The sequence below is a fragment of the Lepidochelys kempii genome, chromosome 10 (genome assembly GCF_965140265.1).
Source record: "Lepidochelys kempii isolate rLepKem1 chromosome 10, rLepKem1.hap2, whole genome shotgun sequence".
Classification (NCBI taxonomy): domain Eukaryota; kingdom Metazoa; phylum Chordata; order Testudines; family Cheloniidae; genus Lepidochelys; species Lepidochelys kempii.
In genome coordinates, this window is record NC_133265.1 from 38,797,037 (window position 1) to 38,816,721 (window position 19,685).

At 47.9% G+C, this 19,685-nt stretch overlaps 1 protein-coding gene across 6 annotated transcripts; it reads right to left on the reverse strand.

Annotated features, from left to right (window-relative positions):
* Positions 1-942: 942 nt before the first annotated feature.
* Positions 943-18,662, reverse strand: NME3 (NME/NM23 nucleoside diphosphate kinase 3). Of its 6 annotated transcripts, none has more exons than XM_073363007.1 (6): positions 18,559-18,662; positions 16,163-16,204; positions 15,861-15,991; positions 13,961-14,062; positions 13,510-13,622; positions 943-10,819 (listed from the first exon to the last, which is right to left on the reverse strand). In XM_073363007.1, exons 1-6 carry the CDS (start codon positions 18,602-18,604, stop codon positions 10,702-10,704), a joined length of 552 nt encoding a protein of 183 aa, XP_073219108.1. In that variant the 5' UTR covers positions 18,605-18,662; the 3' UTR covers positions 943-10,701. The 6 variants fall into 6 exon arrangements, with proteins under 6 accessions (XP_073219108.1, XP_073219112.1, XP_073219113.1 ...); XM_073363011.1 differs by having other exon boundaries at positions 16,163-16,651; positions 18,559-18,643; XM_073363012.1 differs by having other exon boundaries at positions 16,163-16,271; positions 18,559-18,637.
* Between the last annotated feature and the right edge of the window lie 1,023 nt (positions 18,663-19,685).

The window sequence follows — 19,685 nt, forward strand, 5'->3', positions numbered from 1 at the left end:
TTACTGTACCATCTCTAAAAGAGCAGCATAGAGAAACCCTTTGGTACCAGATCCAACAAAACTCCCATCTAGGAAGTGTTCTGCACCTTCCCAACCATTGATACCGACTACAGACACTCCTCTGGGGTTCTGGATGAGCCCATGGTAACACAGGTATTCTGATACGCTGGAGACCTGTGGTCTCAGTACCCAGGAAGAGACAATTACCATACCGTCTCTAAAAAAGTGGCACCAACAAACTTTTTGTACCGGGCAAAACTCTCATTTAGGGAGTGCTCTGCCCAACTGTTGGTACTGACAATGTACCACGGACCTTCCTCTGTGGTACCAAATGAACCCATGGTACTGCATGAGCTCTGGTACCCTGGAGACCTGATGATTGGGGAAGAAACACAATCCCCATTACTTGGTACCAGGACCCTGGTAGCGAGCACGTCCCAGCACCCAGAATCGCTCTTAGCACTGGGCTGTATACTGCCAATACCCCAGTCAGTGGCACCCTTACCAACTGACAAATCTGACACTGGCCAGGAGAAGCTCGTTCCCTGGCCCCTCAAGGTGGCCCACCACCACACTACAAGGGTGTAACAAGGCTGGTTCTGGAGGGACCTAACTGAGAGTGCCAATTCAGGACAAACTGCTTAAAGCAGGCCAGTTACAGCCCAAGGCTGGGGTTTCTATGCCCACTAAGACAAACCAAACCAGCCAAACAGAGAAGACTTTGGTTTTACCCCACTAGCTAACCACAAGTCTCACAAGCAATTCCCTTAGACACTCCAGTTTCCTAGTATCACCCCCAGTGCCACTCGTTATGGGGATGAATGTTATGAAAACAATGCCCCAGTAAAAGAAAAAAGGTTCCCTTGATCCCAAAGGACCAAGCCCCAGACCCAGGTCAATATACAAATCAGATCTTACCCACAAATCATGCTGTTCCAATCCTTTAAAATCTAAAGGTTTATTCATAAAAGGAAAAAGATATAGATGAGAGCTAGAATTGATTAAATTGAATCAATTACATACAGTAATGGCAAAGTTCTTGGTTCAGGCTTGCAGCAGTGATGGAATAAACTGCAGGTTCAGATCAAGTCTCTGGAGTACATCCACAGCTGGGATGGGTCATTCAGTCCTTGGTTCAAAGCTTCAGTGCAGCAAAGTTCCTCCAGAGGTAAGAAGCAGGATTGAAGACAAGATGGAGGAGCTGCAGCAGCTTTTTATATTCTCCTGCCATGTGGTCTTTCTTTCTTTGTCCCAAGGACAAGCTGTCCATCACATGGTCTGGAAAAACCTCAGAGTTCTGTCCATAGGCAGGTCCCTGCATACCTTGCTGAGTCACGAGGCGTGTCTACCTTCTCTCAATGGGTCACTTGTATAGCTGATGGTCCTTAATTGGCCATCAAGCAGGCTAGGCAGAGCTTACACCAACTTGGCTGATTGTCACCCAGAAGCATAGCATAAATTTGGAATACACACAGTATAGAGCCAATACTTGTATCATTTTTGTATTTAAAGATATATGCAAACAGATAGCATAATCCTAACCAGCAAACCATAACCTCATCTTAGACACCTTATTTGACCCCCTTTATACAAGATTTGGTGCCACTACAGGACCTTGGTGGCAACAATGTTATATACGGTCCCAGTTCAAGTCAATAACATCACAAAGGGTCATCCCCAATTCCATCACGCCAACTGCTCGTGCCTGCCTCTCCCTCCCAAGGCCATATTGTAACTCTTTGGGTATATACACACACATGGTGTGACCGTCTCTCAGGGAGAGTCCACCAGATGGTTTGCTACAGCCTGGCACCTGAGCCAGGGCTGGAGAGCACCTGAGCCAGGACAGGAGAGAGATTTTTCAGAACAGGGAAGAAGGGGGAAGGGGAAAAATAAACAAACAAAAAAACCACACCTGAAAAGGAAGCAACCTCTTCAGCACACTTTTCCTCATCTCTCCTAGATGAGACTGTGCTGCCCACCTCTCATCACTAGATGAAGATTTAAGAACTTTCTGGATCTTACCAAGAGGGTGGCAGATGAGCTGCAGATTCCCTTAAAGGAGGTGGCAGATACACATCACAAGTTGGTGGAAAGTCTGCACGCTACCTTCTCATCTAGAACTGTCCTCCCAATTAATGAGCTGATTCTAGATCCTACCAAAATCATCTGGCAGAGCCAGCCTCCATCGCACCCAACCAGCAACAGAGTGTAAACAAAAACAACCCTACATCTCTACCCAAAGAGGCAGACTTTGTTTTCAACATCCGCAACCCAACTCCATCACAGTGGATGTGGTTAATGCATGAAGCGAGCAACATAATGCCAAGTCAAACCATATGATCAGGCTTCGCAAGATGGCGTATTCATCAACAACATTACTGTTTAGAGTCATAAATTACCAAACTGTCATGGCCAGAACAATTTTGTTAATCTTGGGAAACCCAGGATGTTTCTGAAACATTACTGGAAACACAAAAAGAACAGATTCAGACCATTCTTAGAGAAGGTCAGTTAATAGACAGACCGGTCCTAGAGACATTACTGGATGTAACTGTTACAGCTGTCCGCCCAGTCTCCATGACAGTGGTCCTGAGGTGGGTTGTGGGTTGTGTGTTTTTTGTTGTTGTTGTTTTTTTTTTGTTCATTACACCTCTCTAGATTGCCCAAAGAGCTACAGACTTCCAATTTGAAGGGCCAAACTCTTTGCGGAGAAGACAGATTTTCTCTCCACATCCTGAAGGATTCTCAGACCGCACTACACTCCTTAGGAATCTACACTGTGGAACAGAAGAGAAGATATACCTCTCAACCACACCATAGATCACGATCTTCTCAATACTCACCATCTCTGTGCTGTTATGAACCACAGTGTAAGAGGCCCAGGGCTCAAAAGTGAGAACTGTCTGCACCCCAGTCCATAATCTCTCAAACTGCCTCTTATAAGCACTTTGATGAGCTAGTCGGGGGCCTGAACAATGATACCTTACAGCATCAGCTGCTATCTATACACCTGTCACGCCAGTCAGAAGTCACCTTACCTTGCTTCACTGCAGTTAGAACCAGCTCTAGAGCAAAGAGATTGATTTCTAGCCCTGAACTTACAGGGTGCCTACTTCCCTTTGAAAACTCGTGGTGAACGAGGGAAGTCCCAGATGACTGGAAAAAGGCTAATGTAGTGCCAATCTTTAAAAAAGGGAAGAAGGAGGATCCTGGGAACTACAGGCCAGTCAGCCTCACCTCAGTCCCCAGAAAAATCATGAAGCAGGTCCTCAAGGAATCAATCCTGAAGCACTTACATGAGAGGAAAGTGATCAGGAACAGTCGGCATGGATTCACCAAGGGAAGGTCATGCCTGACTAATCTAATCGCCTTCTATGATAAGATTACTGGTTCTGTGGATGAAGGGAAACCAGTGGCTGTATTGTTCCTTGACTTTAGCAAAGCTTTTGACACTGTCTCCCACAGTATTCTTGTCAGCAAGTTAAAGTAGTACGGGCTGGATGAATGCACTATAAGGTGGGTAGAAAGTTGGCTACATTGTCGGGCTCAACGGGTAGTGATCAATGGCTCCATGTCTAGCTGGCAGCCGGTGTCAAGTGGAGTGCCCCAGGGGTCAGTTCTGGGGCCGGTTTTGTTCAATATCTTCATAAATAATCTGGAGGATGGTGTGGATTGCACTCTCAGCAAATTTGCGGATGATACTAAACTGGGAGGAGTGGTTGATACGCTGGAGGGCAGGGATAGGATACAGCGGGACCTAGACAAATTGGAGGATTGGGCCAAAAGAAATCTGAGGTTCAATAAGGATAAGTGCAGGACCCTGCACTTAGGACGGAAGAACCCAATGCACAGCTACAGACTAGGGACCGAATGGCGAGGCGGCAGTTCTGCGGAAAAGGACCTAGGGGTGACAGTGGACGAGAAGCTGGATATGAGTCAGCAGTGTGCCCTTGTTGCCAAGAAGGCCAATGGCATTTTGGGATGTATAAGTAGGGGCATAGCAAGCAGATCGAGGGACGTGATCGTTCCCCTCTATTCGACATTGGTGAGGCCTCATCTGGAGTACTGTGTCCAGTTTTGGGCCCCACACTATAAGAAGGATGTGGATAAATTGGAGAGAGTCCAGCGAAGGGCAACAAAAATGATTAGGGGTCTGGAACACATGACTTATGAGGAGAGGCTGAGGGAACTGGGATTGTTTAGTCTGCAGAAGAGAAGAATGAGAGGGGATTTGATAGCTGCTTTCAACTACCTGAGAGGTGGTTCCAGAGAGGATGGTTCTAGACTATTCTCAGTGATAGAAGAGGACAGGACAAGGAGTAATGGTCTCAAGTTGCAGTGGGGGAGGTTTAGGTTGGATATTAGGAAAAACTTCTTCACTAAGAGGGTGGTGAAACACTGGAATGTGGTGGTATTCCATATGTGGTGGTAGAATCTCCTTCCTTAGAAGTTTTTAAGGTCAGGCTTGACAAAGCCCTGGCTGGGATGATTTAATTGGGGATTGGCCCTGCTTTGAGCAGGGGGTTGGACTAGATGACCTCCTGAGGTCCCTTCCAACCCTGATATTCTATGATTCCATATCTCTATACAACCATTGCACAGGAGATTCCCACTGCTTACCTTTGGGGCAGGATCATTATAGGTACAGACTGCTCCATGCAGGGTAGTCTCCAAGGTTCATTTCACTGTAGTGGCATACTAACCCCGGTACAGTGACTGGACTTTATCAGCACCAACCTGATGCAGTACAAGCAAGAGCGCTCCTCTCATTACCCACATTCACCACCCTGGGACACGTCTCCCTAACATGCTGGGGAGCTCACCTACACAACAACAAGGTTCAGGACAAATGACCTTCCACAGAAATGACCTTCCATATCACTCTTTTGGGGTTAGGGGCTGTCAAGAGTGCCTGTGCACAAACTCTGCCTTTCATCAAAAACAACACACAAAGGTTATGATGGACTTAATGTGACCTGTATGTTTTGTATAAACTGCCAAGGAGCTGTCAGATCTCCCTCCCTCTGCAAGACAGCATTCAAACTTTGGAACTGATGCACCCATCACAATGTGCTCATCTCAGCTGTCTGTCTACAAGGGATACAGAATGGGATAACCAACAGTCTCAGTTGGAATTTTCTCATGACAATGAGTGTATACTGAATTCACAAGTGCTTCAAGATATAGCCACCCTTTGGGGAAACATTCACTGGCAGTTGCCCTCATCTTCCCAGCGGACAGGGCCCACTTGTATGTCTTTTCCCAGTTTCCTACCCTATCCAAGATTCTGTTGAAAATTCAACGAAACAAAGCGAGAGTTATTGTGATTGCCCCTCTTGACTTTGACAAGTCTGGCTCCCTTACCTGATGCAGATGGCAATATGCCCTCCTGTTCCTCTGACGTCAGCCCATTCCTCACCCGCGCTCTCAAAACAATGGGCTGACCCTTCACCCCAACCCATGGGTCCTCCGCCTCTAGGCTTGGCTCTTTCTTTGTTCCAAGGCTTAGAAGCAGAATGCTCTGACAAGCTGAAACACATGTTGCACCACAACCACAAGTTGACCACTCCACATACCTATCTACAAAATGGAAATGACTCCAAGTTTGTACCATTCCAAATGGACAGACACAACTTCATCTTTCCTCCCTCTGATTTTGCACTACATTTTTAAAGGTTTCAGAGTAACAGCCGTGTTAGTCTGTATTCGCAAAAAGAAAAGGAGTACTTGTGGCACCTTAGACACTAACCAATTTATTTGAGCATAAGCTTTCGTGAGCTACAGAGCTGTAGCTCACAAAAGCTTATGGCACCTTAGAGACTAACCAATTTATTTGAGCATAAGTACTCCTTTTCTTTTTACATTTTTAAACTCTCACTCAGCTCCTTTAAGGTACATCTCATGGCAAAAATGGCTTCCCACTTGGAGTCTGCTCAACCACTAATGCGTAGATTCTTTAACGGCATTGGGACTCTCTTCCCCCATGTGACACCACCCGCTCCAGCCTGGGACTTTAATCTAGTTCTCAGGGCTTGGACTAGACCTCTCTACGAGTCCAGGGCAACTTGTTCTCTCTTACACCTGTCCATGATTAAGGAAGTATGGGCTGGATGAATGCACTATAAGGTGGGTAGAAAGCTGGCTAGATTGTCGGGCTCAACGGGTAGTGATCAATGGCTCCATGTCTAGTTGGCAGCCGGTATCAAGTGGAGTGCCCCAAGGGTCGGTCCTGGGGCCGGTTTTGTTCAATATCTTCATAAATGATCTGGAGGATGGTGTGGATTGCACTCTCAGCAAATTTGCGGATGATACTAAACTGGGAGGAGTGGTAGATACGCTGGAGGGGAGGGATAGGATACAGAAGGACCTAGACATATTGGAGGATTGGGCCAAAAGAAATCTGATGAGGTTCAATAAGGATAAGTGCAGGGTCCTGCACTTAGGACGGAAGAACCCAATGCACCGCTACAGACTAGGGACCGAATGGCTAGGCAGCAGTTCTGCGGAAAAGGACCTAGGGGTGACAGTGGACGAGAAGCTGGATATGAGTCAGCAGTGTGCCCTTGTTGCCAAGAAGGCCAATGGCATTTTGGGATGTATATGTAGGGGCATAGCGAGCAGATCGAGGGACGTGATCGTTCCCCTCTATTCGACATTGGTGAGGCCTCATCTGGAGTACTGTGTCCAGTTTTGGGCCCCACACTTCAAGAAGGATGAGGATAAATTGGAGAGAGTCCAGCGAAGGGCAACAAAAATGATTAGGGGTCTGGAACACATGAGTTATGAGGAGAGGCTGAGGGAGCTGGGATTGTTTAGCCTGCAGAAGAGAAGAATGAGGGGGGATTTGATAGCTGCTTTCAACTACCTGAAAGGGGGTTCCAAAGAGGATGGCTCTAGACTGTTCTCAATGGTAGCAGATGACAGAACGAGGAGTAATGGTCTCAAGTTGCAGTGGGGGAGGTTTAGATTGGATATTAGGAAAAACTTTTTCACTAAGAGAGTGGTGAATCACTGGAATGCGTTACCTAGGGAGGTGGTAGAATCTCCTTCCTTAGAGGTTTTTAAGGTCAGGCTTGACAAAGCCCTGGCTGGGATGATTTAACTGGGAATTGGTCCTGCTTTGAGCAGGGGGTTGGACTAGATGACCTTCTGGGGTCCCTTCCAACCCTGATATTCTATGATTCTATGATGACAGCATTTCTAATTGCCATCACCTTAGCTAGACACATAGGAGAAATAGCGGCCCTGATGGCACACCCATCATTCATGGCCTTTGTCTTTAAATAAATAAATAAACAACCACTCTAAGGCCATATCCCAAGTTTCTCCCTACTTTTTCTGCACTTTCCATATGAATCAACAGATCCATCTCCCTGTTTTTTCCCAAAACCACATTGTGACAACTGGGAGACAATTGTGGATATGCTAGATATTAGAAGGACATTCGCATTCTACTTGGACAGAACTAAGGACTTCAGGAAATCCCCTAAATTCTTCCTTTCGTCCACAGAAAGATCCAAAAGCTCTGTGATATTTCCTCAAAGACTATCCAAATGGGTCTCTAGTTGCATTAATCACTTAGCAAGGGCGCAACTTGCTTCTGTCCATACGCACTCCATGAGATCAGTTCCTACCTCAATCACAATCCATAGGGATACCCCTATCTCCCCAATCTATAGAGCAATGATTGGAGTCTCTGTCCATACTTTCTCAGAACATTATGTGATCACTGAAGATTTGGCCACTGACACCATCTTCGACTCCACAGTACTCGCCGTAGTAAAAGACTCCGCTCCGAAGTCCCAGCCTCCAGTGGTGGGTACTGCTCCGGAGTCACCTGAAGTGGAGCACTCATAGGGACACTACTCGAAGAAGAAGAGGAAGTTACTCACCTTGTACAGTAATGATGGTTCTTCGAGATGTGTGTCCCTATGGGTGCTCCACAGCCCGCCCTCCTCCCCTCTACTTTGGAGTTCTCCATAGGGCTCTGTGGTAAAGAAGGAAGTGAGGGGGGTTCACCTGTGCCGTGCTAAATAGCCTCGAGGCAGACCACGAGGGAGGGAGAGCACATGCGCAGGCTCAACGCAACACTGCTACCAAAAATCTCCGATTAGAGGTGCAGGGGCACACAGACACCTAAAGTGGAGCACCCATAGGGAAACACATCTCGAAGAACTATCATCACTGCACAAGGTGAGTAACTTCCTCTTAATTGATTTACCTCATTAGACTGACAGAACACTTGGTAAAGCAACCCACATCCTGTCATGTATTTATACCTGCTCCTGTATCTTTTACTTCATACATCTGATGAAGTGGGTTCTAGCCCACGAAAGCTTATGCCCAAATAAATTTATTAGTCTCTAAGGAGCCACAAGGTCTCCTTGTTTTTTTTGCTGATACAGACTAACAAGACTACCACTGAAACCTATCTTTATTAATGATCTGGATGATGGGATAGATTGCACCCTCAGCAAGTTTGTGGATGACTAAGCTGGAGGGAGAAGTAGATATGCTGGAGGGTACAGATAGGGTCCAGAGTGACCTAGACAAATTGGAGGACTGAGCCAAAAGAAATCTGATGAGGTTCAACAAGGACAAGTGCAGAGTCCTGCACTTAGGATGGAAGAATCCCATGCACTGCTACAGGCTGAGGACCGACTAGCTAAGCAGCAGTTCTGCAGAAAAGGACCTGGGGATTACAATGGATGAGAAGCAGGATATGAGTCAGCAGTGTGCCCTTGTTGCCAGGAAGGCTAACGGCATATTGGGCTGCATTAGTAGAAGCATTGCCAGCTGATTGAGGGAAGTGATTATTCCCCTCTATTCGGCACTGATGAGGCCACATCTGGAGTATTGCATCCACTTTTGGGCCCCCACTACAGAAAGGATGTGGACAATTTGGAGAGAGTCCAGCGGAGGGCAACGAAAATGATCAGGGGGCTGGGACACATGATTTATGAGCAGAGGTTGAGGGAACTGGGGTTCTTTAGTCTGCAGAAGAGAAGCGTGAGGGGGGATTTGATAGCAACCTTCAACTACCTGAAGGGGAGTTTCAAAGAGGATGGAGCTTGGCTGTTCTCAGTGGTGGCAGATGACAGAACAAGGAGCAATGGTCTCAAGTTGCAGTGGGGGAGATCTAAGTTGGATATTCGGAAACACTATTTCACTAGGAGGGTGGTGAAGCACTGGAATGGGTTACCTAGGGAGGTGGTGGAATCTCCATCCTTAGAGGTTTTTAAGGCCCAGCTTGACAAAGCCCTGGCTGGGATGATTTAGTTGGTGTTGGTCCTGCTTTGAGCAGGGGGTTGGACTAGATGACCTCCTGAGGTCTCTTCCAACCCTAATCTTCTATGATTCTATGACACAATGTGGGGGCATATTACCCTACATCTGCCTACTGAAGGGTTCTTACACCACCCTCTAAAGCAACTTGTTTTGGCCCCTGTCAGAGATAGGGTACTAGAGTAGCTGGACCAGTGGTTGATCCAGTCTGCAGTTCCTATGAGCTAGAATGCTCCCTGGCTGTATAAATAGGACTATTTACTAGGAAGATAATGTTGCCTCTGTATGTGGGATTAGTAAAACCACTAGTGGAATACCGTGTCCAGCTCTGGTGCCACAACTCATGAAGGATTTTGGAAAATTGGAAAGGGTTTGGAAGAGTGCAACAAGACAGATTTGAGGGCTTGAAAACCTACCTTACAGTGAAAGACTGAAGAAGCACAATCTATTTCACTTGTGAAGAGGGGACTTGATCACCACTGCTAAGTACCTGCCCAGAGAGACTTAGAATCATAGAATATGAGGGTTGGAAGGGACCTCAGGAGGTCATCTAGTCCAACCCCCTGCTCAAAGCAGGACCAATCCCCAATTTTTGCCCCAGATCCCTAAATGGCCCCCTCAAGGATTGAACTCACAACCCTGGGTTTAGCAGGCCAATGCTCAAACCACTGAGCTATCCCTCCCCCCACTACTACTGATAGTAGAGCAGTCTTATCTCACAGACATAACAAGATCCAGTATAGGTACACAATTTGAGACTGGAAATAAGGTACACATTTTTAACAGCAAAAGTAATTAACCATTGGAACAATGATCTTTAAATCAAGATTGGATATGCTCCAGCTCAACCAGAAATTATGGGCTTGATGCAAGAATAACTTGATGAGGTTTCCTGGCCTGTGTTATGCAGGAGGTCAGACAAGATCATCCCATGGGTCCCTTCTAATCAAAATCTTCAAATTGCTCAACTTTCACTCTCTTACTTCTTGTGATGTCGTCATATCAATAGTTCTCCAATCACCAGAGAGCCTTCCATAGTAGACAGGACCTAAAATTCTAATGTAACTTTCAGGCCTTTTCTGTACATTATAAAGATGCCAAAGGCACAAGCTCATTTTTCTTTCCTTTGCAGGTCATCTTGAACCCCTTGGGATTTTAGGATGCTGCAGAGCATCGACAGAACCAGACCAGCAGCACCAAGTAGCTACTATCCCAGAGAGCTGCAATTTAGTCAATTACCAGTGCAGAATAGACTTCCCATTACCCTTTCACCCACCCCAAGATAGAAACACCCAATGAAAAAACCACACTATCACAAAGTCCAGTGTGACTCCAGAGAAGGAAAAATGGAAATGGATGAGTTTTTACTGTGCCTGAGTGTCAGCAAGATACCCTTCCCCCAGACCATTCTTATTACTCATAGATCCAGTGCTCAGTGCTGTCCGCCCAGCAGGTCAGCTTGTCTGTGTGGAACCAGAGCGAAATCTCCCGCCGGGCACTCTCAATCGAGTCGCTGCCGTGAATCACATTCCTGTGAGGAAAGAGAATGGGTACTCTCCAAGTCAGATAGAGCGAGGAACTAGAGCCGGAAGTAATTTCATCTTGGCTAAAATAATAAGTTTGCTGAACAAGTGCCATCTTGTTGCATTCCTACCTGAACGATCCTCATGTTCCTTACCATTCCTCAGAACCCTACCCCAGAGCCACCCATCTTCTGGCTGAGAGCAGGACTTGCCAGTTATCCTGTGGCATGTGGGAGCTGCCAGTTCCCACCAGTCCCCTCCCCTAGATCATGTCACCAAAGCAGCAACAGTGCCTACAGCTAACCCATCTTCTGATTTTCTTACGGTGCTCCATTTTTTTTTATACAGTATAATCTCTTCTAATCTACAGTAACAGCTGCTTCATGAAGGGCTGAAAGTGCCTTTTTTACCTGTAGTGCTGCTTGTTTTTACATTAGAAATTCAAGTCTTCTGACCCCTGTTTTTCCCCTCCTGGAAGACTCTATGGAGAACTGGTAAGTTTGACATCAGATGCCAAGGAAATGAAACCTATATAAGGAAGGATGTCAGCTTCATTTAGGCATTGGCTACACTGAGAATTAGCTCTGATTTCAGCCAATTGGTGTAGCTTCATTGCTGCAAACCCCTAGTGTAGCCAGGGCCTCAGACTATTCAGGACTCTTGCTTGTCTTTTAACACCTAACTAACTCATATGCCTGACTAAGGGCTAGGAGAACAGCTCATCTATTACACTGAGCACTACCACCACTTCAGTTAATGGCTGGGAGTGCTCCCCACCATGGCTCTGGGGGCTTGTAGTGGGGTGACTGCCCCACTCCTGGAGAACAGGAATTAAAAGCAGCAAAGCTAGGCTGATTGAGGAAGGCAGCCACACCTGTGGACAGCTCAATCAGGGCCCAGCTGGCCCTTATAAGAGGGCTGGGGGCCAGAGCTGAAAGTGTTTCACTCTAGCCCTGGAGTGGGAAGGGCTAGCTGCCTGGGAGCAAGGTACCTAGAGCCAGAGTAGTGCTGGGGAAGGGCAAAGGGAGCTGGGGAGCTCCAGCCTGGTAAACCCACAGGCTGCAGACCTTGGTGAAGGCTACAAAGGTACTGGGGCTGCAGAAGGGCAGCCTGGGAATAGGCAGCGGCAGCTGGTCCTAACCCCTTGCCAATGATGAGTGGCCATTACACTGCAGTCTGCCCCAGTGAACAGGGGTTAGATGATGACTGGCAGTTGCCACTGAGGCAAGGTGGGCTTAGAGGGTTGAGGGTTCCCCAGGGAGGTATTGCTGGGGCAGAATCCCAGGGTAAAGGGCACCGGGGTCTGAGAGGGACATACCAGTGAGATACCAGCCTGCACAGGGTGCTCCGTAAACTGGAAGAGAGCTAATTGCAAGATGACCAGTAGAAGGCGTGCACCGGTGAGTCGTCGCTTCACTACAGGGCTTCAAGAAGCGACGGCTTGACATTGCTGATAGTTATACGGTAAAAGCCAAGCAGAACACCCCTCACTTTTTTGTTTTAATAGAAAAAAAGCATAAAGCAGCAGGAAAGATCTCCTCTGCTCTCCTCCACAGCTCATCCTGAGACCAAAGAGGCAGTTTAAGCATAGTGCTCTTCATGGCCAAATGTACTATGCAAACTGTTTTGTCACAGGAGATGGGCATGGTGTGAGCACAGGACTGGGAGCCAGACACTCCCAACATCTAATCCTGGCTCTGACACAGATTCCCTCTGTGGCCTGGGGCAGGTCCATGCACTCTTCCTGCCTCATAATCCCCACATGTAGAAAGGAGATTATCCTTATCTCCCTCAGTAGGGTGTTGTGAGGATCAGTTGAGTGCCCGGGCAGCATACTGAAGATGAAAATTGCTGTGGAAGTGTGAAGCAGCGTATGATGGGGCTGTCTCAGTCTAGAAGGGGTTAAAGAGCTCCCGAGGGCACAATCAGCCCCACCCCAAAGCACCACACCAGTGAGTCTTGTCAAGCCTGGAGAGAGGCAGGGTCCCAGTTCAGTTTGGGTGGCACTCAGAAAGAAGAAGGGCTGGAACTCAGAGCTTCCCCAGGCTGAGGAAACAGGAGTTGCTGCCCAGGCCCTCTTCTTCTTTTGCCTTCAGAAGGCTCTGGACTCTGCCTTTTGTGAGATATGACAGCATCCTGACTTTTTTTATTTGGGCTACTTTATGTGGCCTCCCAACCACCCCACTCCTAAACAGCACAGTCAGAGGACTGGACTCTGGGATGACCCCACAGCAATGCTGTGGTCCAGGGAGGGACCACTGAAATGTGAGGTGCCTACCCTCTCCTCAAGGGGGTACCAGAGAGTTATGGTTACAACATGGTGTTGTTAGTTTTGGCCCCAAACAAGAAGATCTCAGGTTTAACTCCAAACTGACCATACCATTAGGGTAAAAATCCCTAAAATGTAGCACAAGTGTGGCTACTTTACACAAGATGAAGAACCCCACCCTGCCACAGACCATCTGGGCATTGTTCTCTTGCTGCCTAGGTTGGGAGCCAGGCAAAGTAAGGTGTGCTCATCCCTCACAAGTGATCCTTTGACAGGAGCATTGAGAGCTGACTCTAAAGGCACTCCCCCATCTTCCCCCTCAGTCAGTGGGAGAGTAACTGGGACATGGAGCAGAACACAGAAGGAGCCTCCTCCCACCTGCAACAGGGACACAGGATTCCCCAGCAAAAACAAACCCAAGGCTCTCACTTGCTGACTTCAATGCAGAAGTCCCCTCGGATGGTGCCAGGTCTGGAATCAGCTGGGTTAGTTTCTCCAATCATTGCGCGAGCCATCTTTACCACATCCAGCCCCTGCCAGACCTACAAGACAGCACAGCAAGAGTCAGCTTCCGCAGCTTGCTGAATAGCAAGCCCAAATCCTACCCTAAGCACCCTCCAGCTAACTCCACCTCCTTGTATGAGTACGCCTAGAGATAAGTCAGGGCAGAATCTACCTCAAGAAAGCCTATGATTATCTGTTTGAATAAAAGAAAGATATGCACAGGTTTCACTTTTACATGCAACAGTGTAACACTTCAGCCAGAGGATCTGGCAGAAGGGTATGAAGGGAAGATGGAATGGCCTCAAGTTCAATGCTAATTGCACTTGCATTTGATATCCATTTCAAGGCATGAAAGGGGCCCCTGGCCAGCACTCACCATGGCTACAATAGGACCTGATCTCATGTACTCCACCAGACGGCTGTAGAAGGGGCGATCACAGAGGGCTATATAATGCTCCTTCAGCAAGTCTTCCGAGGCCTGGGCACAAACACAGCATGTGATCTAGTTTGCTAGATGGGACTGTCCTAAAATGGCTTATAATGGCTGTTCTAGTGGCCAGAAGAGTCCACTTTAGAAGTGGCGTTTAGGGACCTCTCCCTGCTCTGAGGGCTGGATTCCTGAATTCTGCAGTGCAGCTGGGAGGAGGAAATCAAGCTCACCAGGAAGGAACAACTGCCAGGTGAAACTGGATCAGTGTTCATTCCTCATCTGGGGAATCCCATTTTCCTCTTTCAGTTCAGTTCTCACTCGCTTTCTGTGTATAGCCTCACAGGACCTTTAGGGATTCAGGTAATCAACAGGGGCAGAATTCAGGCTCTGTTCAGAAAAGGCATTTGCAATGCAGCCCTTTAGATAACAGCAAGGGTCTATTACACTGATGATGAAAAAATAGTTTCCATTATAGGTCCATAACAAATGCTGCAAAACAGACTTACAATGGAACAGCCTATACGACAGTCCATTGAACAAGACAGATTGGGGCAGAGTGCTCCAAAGAAAAGAGAGACAGTAAATTCTCAAAGGTGACTAAACAATTTTGGATCCTAAGTGCTTCAAGTTGCTTTTGGAAATGAGACTTAAGAGCTCAATTCCCCTGACTGACAATGAGATTTAGGTGCCTAAGTCATTTTTGAAAATAGGACTAAAGTGCTTTGGAAAACTTGACCCTGAATGGTGGTGGCAAGAAAAAGATCCAAATTAAATTCCTGTAGCTGGGCTGGCAACCTGCACGGAGACAGGACTAGGGAGCTTTCCTTTCGTTTCCGGTCTCCATCTAGTGGTAGGAGGATATCATAGAATATGAGGGTTGGAAGGGACCTCAGGAGGTCATCTAGTACAACCCCCTGCTCAAAGCAGGACCAATCCCCAATTTTTGCCCCAGATCCTTAAATGGCCCCCTCAAGGATTGAACTCACAACCCTGGGTTTAGCAGGCCAATGCTCAAACCAAAGAGCTATCCCTCCCCCATATATATATATCTCACTACGTTGAGTTCCCATGGGAGGGATGTTGGAGAAATGGCCTCAGCAAGAGACTTTGCAGCAGCTCTGATACCAGGCATTTCTGAACTTTGTTATTCGTGGCCTAGTGGATAAAGCACTAGACTGTGACTCAGGAGGCAGGCATACTTAATCCTGCCCCAGAGCAAGGGGCTAAACTAGATGACCTCTTGAGGTCTCTTCCAGCCCCACATTTCTTTGCTTCTATGGATTCTATTGCCAGCACTGCCTCTGGGTGGCTGGGTGACCTTAGGCCAGCAGTTCTCAACCCGCAGCCCAATTAGCACACGGTCTGGGGCGGGGATCCAAGGTCAGGGCAGCCAGCCCACCCCACAGGAGTGGCAGGGGTCCGGGGCAGGCTGTTGGCTGGCCATGCATAGCAGGAGTCTGGGGCGGGCTGCTGGCTGGCCCCAACACCCAGCCCCTGCAGCCCAGTTAGCACATTGTGGGCCGCATATGCAGCCCACAATGTGAAATAAGTTGAGAACCACTGCCTTAGGCAAGTAACTTACCCTCTCTGTGCTTCAGTTTCCTCATATGTAAAATGGGGATCATGATACTGACCTATGCAAAACGCTTTGAGATTTACTGATAAAAAATGCTATATAAAAACTAGGTATTATTTACAAAGCACCATCAGCAAGCAGGATGCAAGCAGGTCCCTGCTGCAAAGATTTAAAGCCCCAAGACAGAGCATACACAGAGTGAGGCAGCATGGACTGGACCTTTAGAGACAAGGGTGCCAGGGTAGCCCTTGCTCTGCCAGCTCCTCTCACCTGCATGAGTTTCATCCCCACCAGTTTGAAGCCTTTCTTTTCAAAGCGCCTGATGATTTCCCCTATGAGATGCCGCTGCACCCCATCTGGCTTGATGGCTAGGAAGGTGCGCTCATTTACTCCAGTGCAAGCTGAAAGAAGATGAGGAGGAACACTTAGGGCTAGAGCAAACCTCAGCATACATTCAGGATCAGAGGGGTCACTACAACCAGGATCAAGGAATTAAAAAATAAAACCAGAGATAAGGGAAGAGGCAGATGCTGCTAAGGTAGGAACTCAAATAGGAATGGGGCATAGCTTACCATCAGTTTGGATTGTAAAACTGGTTTCATATATGGCAAAGGCTGGTGGAGACAAAAGTCAGAGGTTTGCAGACAGCCCCTTTCCCACTGAGAGACAGACAGTCCAATACTGGAATGAAACAGGAGCGCTCTGGTGGTTAGTGGCACACATACAGCAGGGACTCTGGAAGTCAGAGCAATGGAGATAACCTCTTTCCCCACGGCAAAGACAGGGAACTCTGGGAAGGAGTTGTTTCCAACCATGTAATCCTTTGCAAGGGGTAGCAGGCAGTCTGGTGGGTAGGGGGGTGGAGCAGAGGGATGGAGAGGACATCCTCCTGAGGTGGACGGGGGAAAGCCCTGGTGGCTACAAAGAGCAATATCCAACCACAGACTTGCATTAGATTTTAGTTCCTTTGCTCCTAGAGAATCTGGGTCCACTTGTCAGGACGACATCCCTCCTGATACCCAGCAGTGAGTTTTCCTGCTCCAGTTCCAATCCTTCTTGGACTGAACACAGAGAAGATGAAGAGTCAGCAGCTGTTACATTTATCAGCATTTAGTGCACCCTAATCAAGTCCGACATATTTTAATAAATCCACTTCCCTTAATTAAAGAAACAAAAATAAAAGCCACTGAATGCATGGCCTTTTTAATTAAAAAAATCCACCATCACAGACAGACTTGCTCTGGGTTTCAAAATGTGGGCAAAACATTATGCTATGTAATCTCAGTGAGCATGTAACAAGTCTGGGAATTTTCCAGCCCTAATATTGCCTTTGAATTTGAAATCAGGCCTCCTAAAGCGATCTGAATTTGAATCTAAACAAAAAGGCTTGTGAAAATAATCAGGGGATCTGACTGAATGATTTTTTTAAACCACACTAGAGAGCTGATTTCACCTATTTGGCTGTCCAATGGTCTACACTGGTTTGTTAGGCTGTGGATATGTTTCTTTTACAACCCTTTAAGTAAGTGGAAAACAGCCTAGGGAAGGCAGTCAGGGATATTCTTTTACACAGAACACGCAAGCTGATAGTTGGGACTTAACCTTGCAGAGCATAGATCAGGGGTGGCGAAAGTGTGGCTCGTGAGCCACATGCAGTTCTTTTACTGTTAAAGGTTTCAGAGTGGTAGCCGTGTTAGTCTGTATCAGCAAAAACAAGGAGTCCTTTTGGCACCTTAGAGACTAATAAATTTGTTAGTCTCTAAGGTGCCACAAGGACTCCTCGTTGTTTTTACCGTCAAAGTGCAGCTAATGGAACCCCCCACATTCCTCCCATTTTCCACCTACCCAATGCTGGGACGCTTGGGACCTCTGCCTTGCAATGGGGTGGTGGGGTAGGGGTCTCTGCCCAGCGGGCAGGGGAGTCTCGGGGCTTCAGCCCCACAGGGCACACTGGCCAGGCCTCATGGCTTCAGCAGTAGTGGGGCTAAAGCCCTGAGCCCCAGAGGCACCTCCCATGGAGCTAAAGCCCAGAGCCCAATCAGGCTCTTGAACTTCTGAAGATTGTTATACGCAGCTAGGAGGATCAGTAAGTTTGGCCACTCCTGTCATAGATCACAGAGGCAGGCAGTGTGTGGGCTCAGAATTAGAGATAGGAGTCAAGAGAGACAGACTCTATTTCCAGCTTTGTTAAGGGATGACTATGGGACCTTAGGAGACTCCCTTCCCTTCTCCGTACCTCAGTTTCCCCACTTGTAAAATAAACTCCTATGTGGCCTCTTTGTTCCCTCCCTGAGCTTGATTACATGCTTTATTCAGAGTGAACCAGCTGCAGTGAAATTCACTGCCACAGAGCAGGGTTGGGTACCACTCCGCTCTCAGTAGTGTCTCATCAGCAGAGCAAAAAGAAAAGGAGTACTTGTGGCACCTTACAGACTAACCAATTTATTTGAGCATGAGCTTTCGTGAGCTACAGCTCACTTCATTGGATCCGATGAAGTGAGCTGTAGCTCACGAAAGCTCATGCTCAAATAAATCGGTTAGTCTGTAAGGTGCCACAAGTACTCCTTTTCTTTTTGCGAATACAGACTAACACGGCTGTTACTCTGAAACCTGTCATCAGCAGAGCAGGCACCTTGCCCCAAGCAGCCACCTCTGTGCCTATTCCCCCCTCACCCCCTCTCCGTGGGAGTGAGTGGGGGCAGAGCTGTGAAAGTTGAAGGAGCTGAGTCAGGGGAGGCAAAGGGTGAGGAAGGGAGGGATCAGTGCCCCCACACCTGCTGTGTCCTCCCCCTGCCTAAGGGGGCATCCTCCGAACAACCCCTCCCCCTGCTGGTAAAGGACATCCCCTGACCCCGCCCTCCCCTTGCCTGGGGGGGACAACCCCCGAACTGCCACCCTCCTCCTCACCCCGCCCCGGGAGGAGGCATCCCCCGGACAGCTCCCCCACGCCCTGGGAGGGGGCACTCACCGCTGTGGAAGATGTTGGCGAACAGGATAAGCACCGAGCAGATCATGGTGGCAGCCGGTCGCGCGCTGACAGGGCTACGGCCGGGCGCGTGGGCGGTACCGCCTAGGCACGAAACGCGCGCGGGCCCGTGGGGGAGGGATGAGGGCGCGCACGTTACTCCTGGGGCCCGGACTTCTTCGTGCGCGCGCTGCGTGCTCCTGTCTACCCAACCGCCCGGTCTGCCCATCCCCACAACCAGACCGGCCGATGTGGTGACGCCCCGCCCCACATCCAAATGCCCTTCAGCCCAGACCGTGGCAAACCCCATAGGGGCCTGCAAGAAACTGGCGGGTTGATTTTGGAGTGGGGTTCTTGTGGTTTTTTTGCCTTCCCTCCGCCCCCTAGCACTGTGCCAAACAAAGCCCAAGAGCAGACCCAGTTTATTGTACACTCCACTCCCTTTAGTCCACTGTCAGCCCAGATCTCAGAGAGCCAGGTCTGTCAAACGCTCCAGCCACCAGGCCACAACTAGGGTTGCCAATTTTCTAACAGCACAAACCGGAACACCTTGCCCCGCCGCTTCCCTGAGGCTCCACTCCCTTCGTCCAGGGATTTCCCTATTCCCCCCCACCTTTTGTGAACTAGTTACATGCTGTGTTGCCAATGTAGTGATTGGACATTTGAATTGAAATTGAAACATTAATACACACATACACAATATAAAAGCATATAAAGTGTATGATACAATATGTGTATCTGAAAAAATATAAAGAACAGGAGTACTTGTGGCACCTGTGAAAGTAGAATGAATTATATTGAAATTATAATTTATTAAAGAAATGCTGCTTGAAGGGTTTGTTGAAATATAGTTGTCAGGAAGAGAAACGTTAAGGAGTGTGAGACAAGGGGTCCTCAAACTAATTAACTTAGAGTTCCCACTGAGCTAGGAGATTGGTAAACGTTAGTATGCAAATAAGCTTTGTATGTTTCTGCTTCCTTTTGTCTCTTATGTTAAATTGGCTTTCCCTTATCTGTTTAAATAAGCTTTTAAATACCTTGAGCTTTTGCAGGAAACTCACATATCTGGGTGCATTGGCAAAGCACTTTGCTAATAAACAGAGTGGTCTGACAAATTTTGTGAGTCTTGA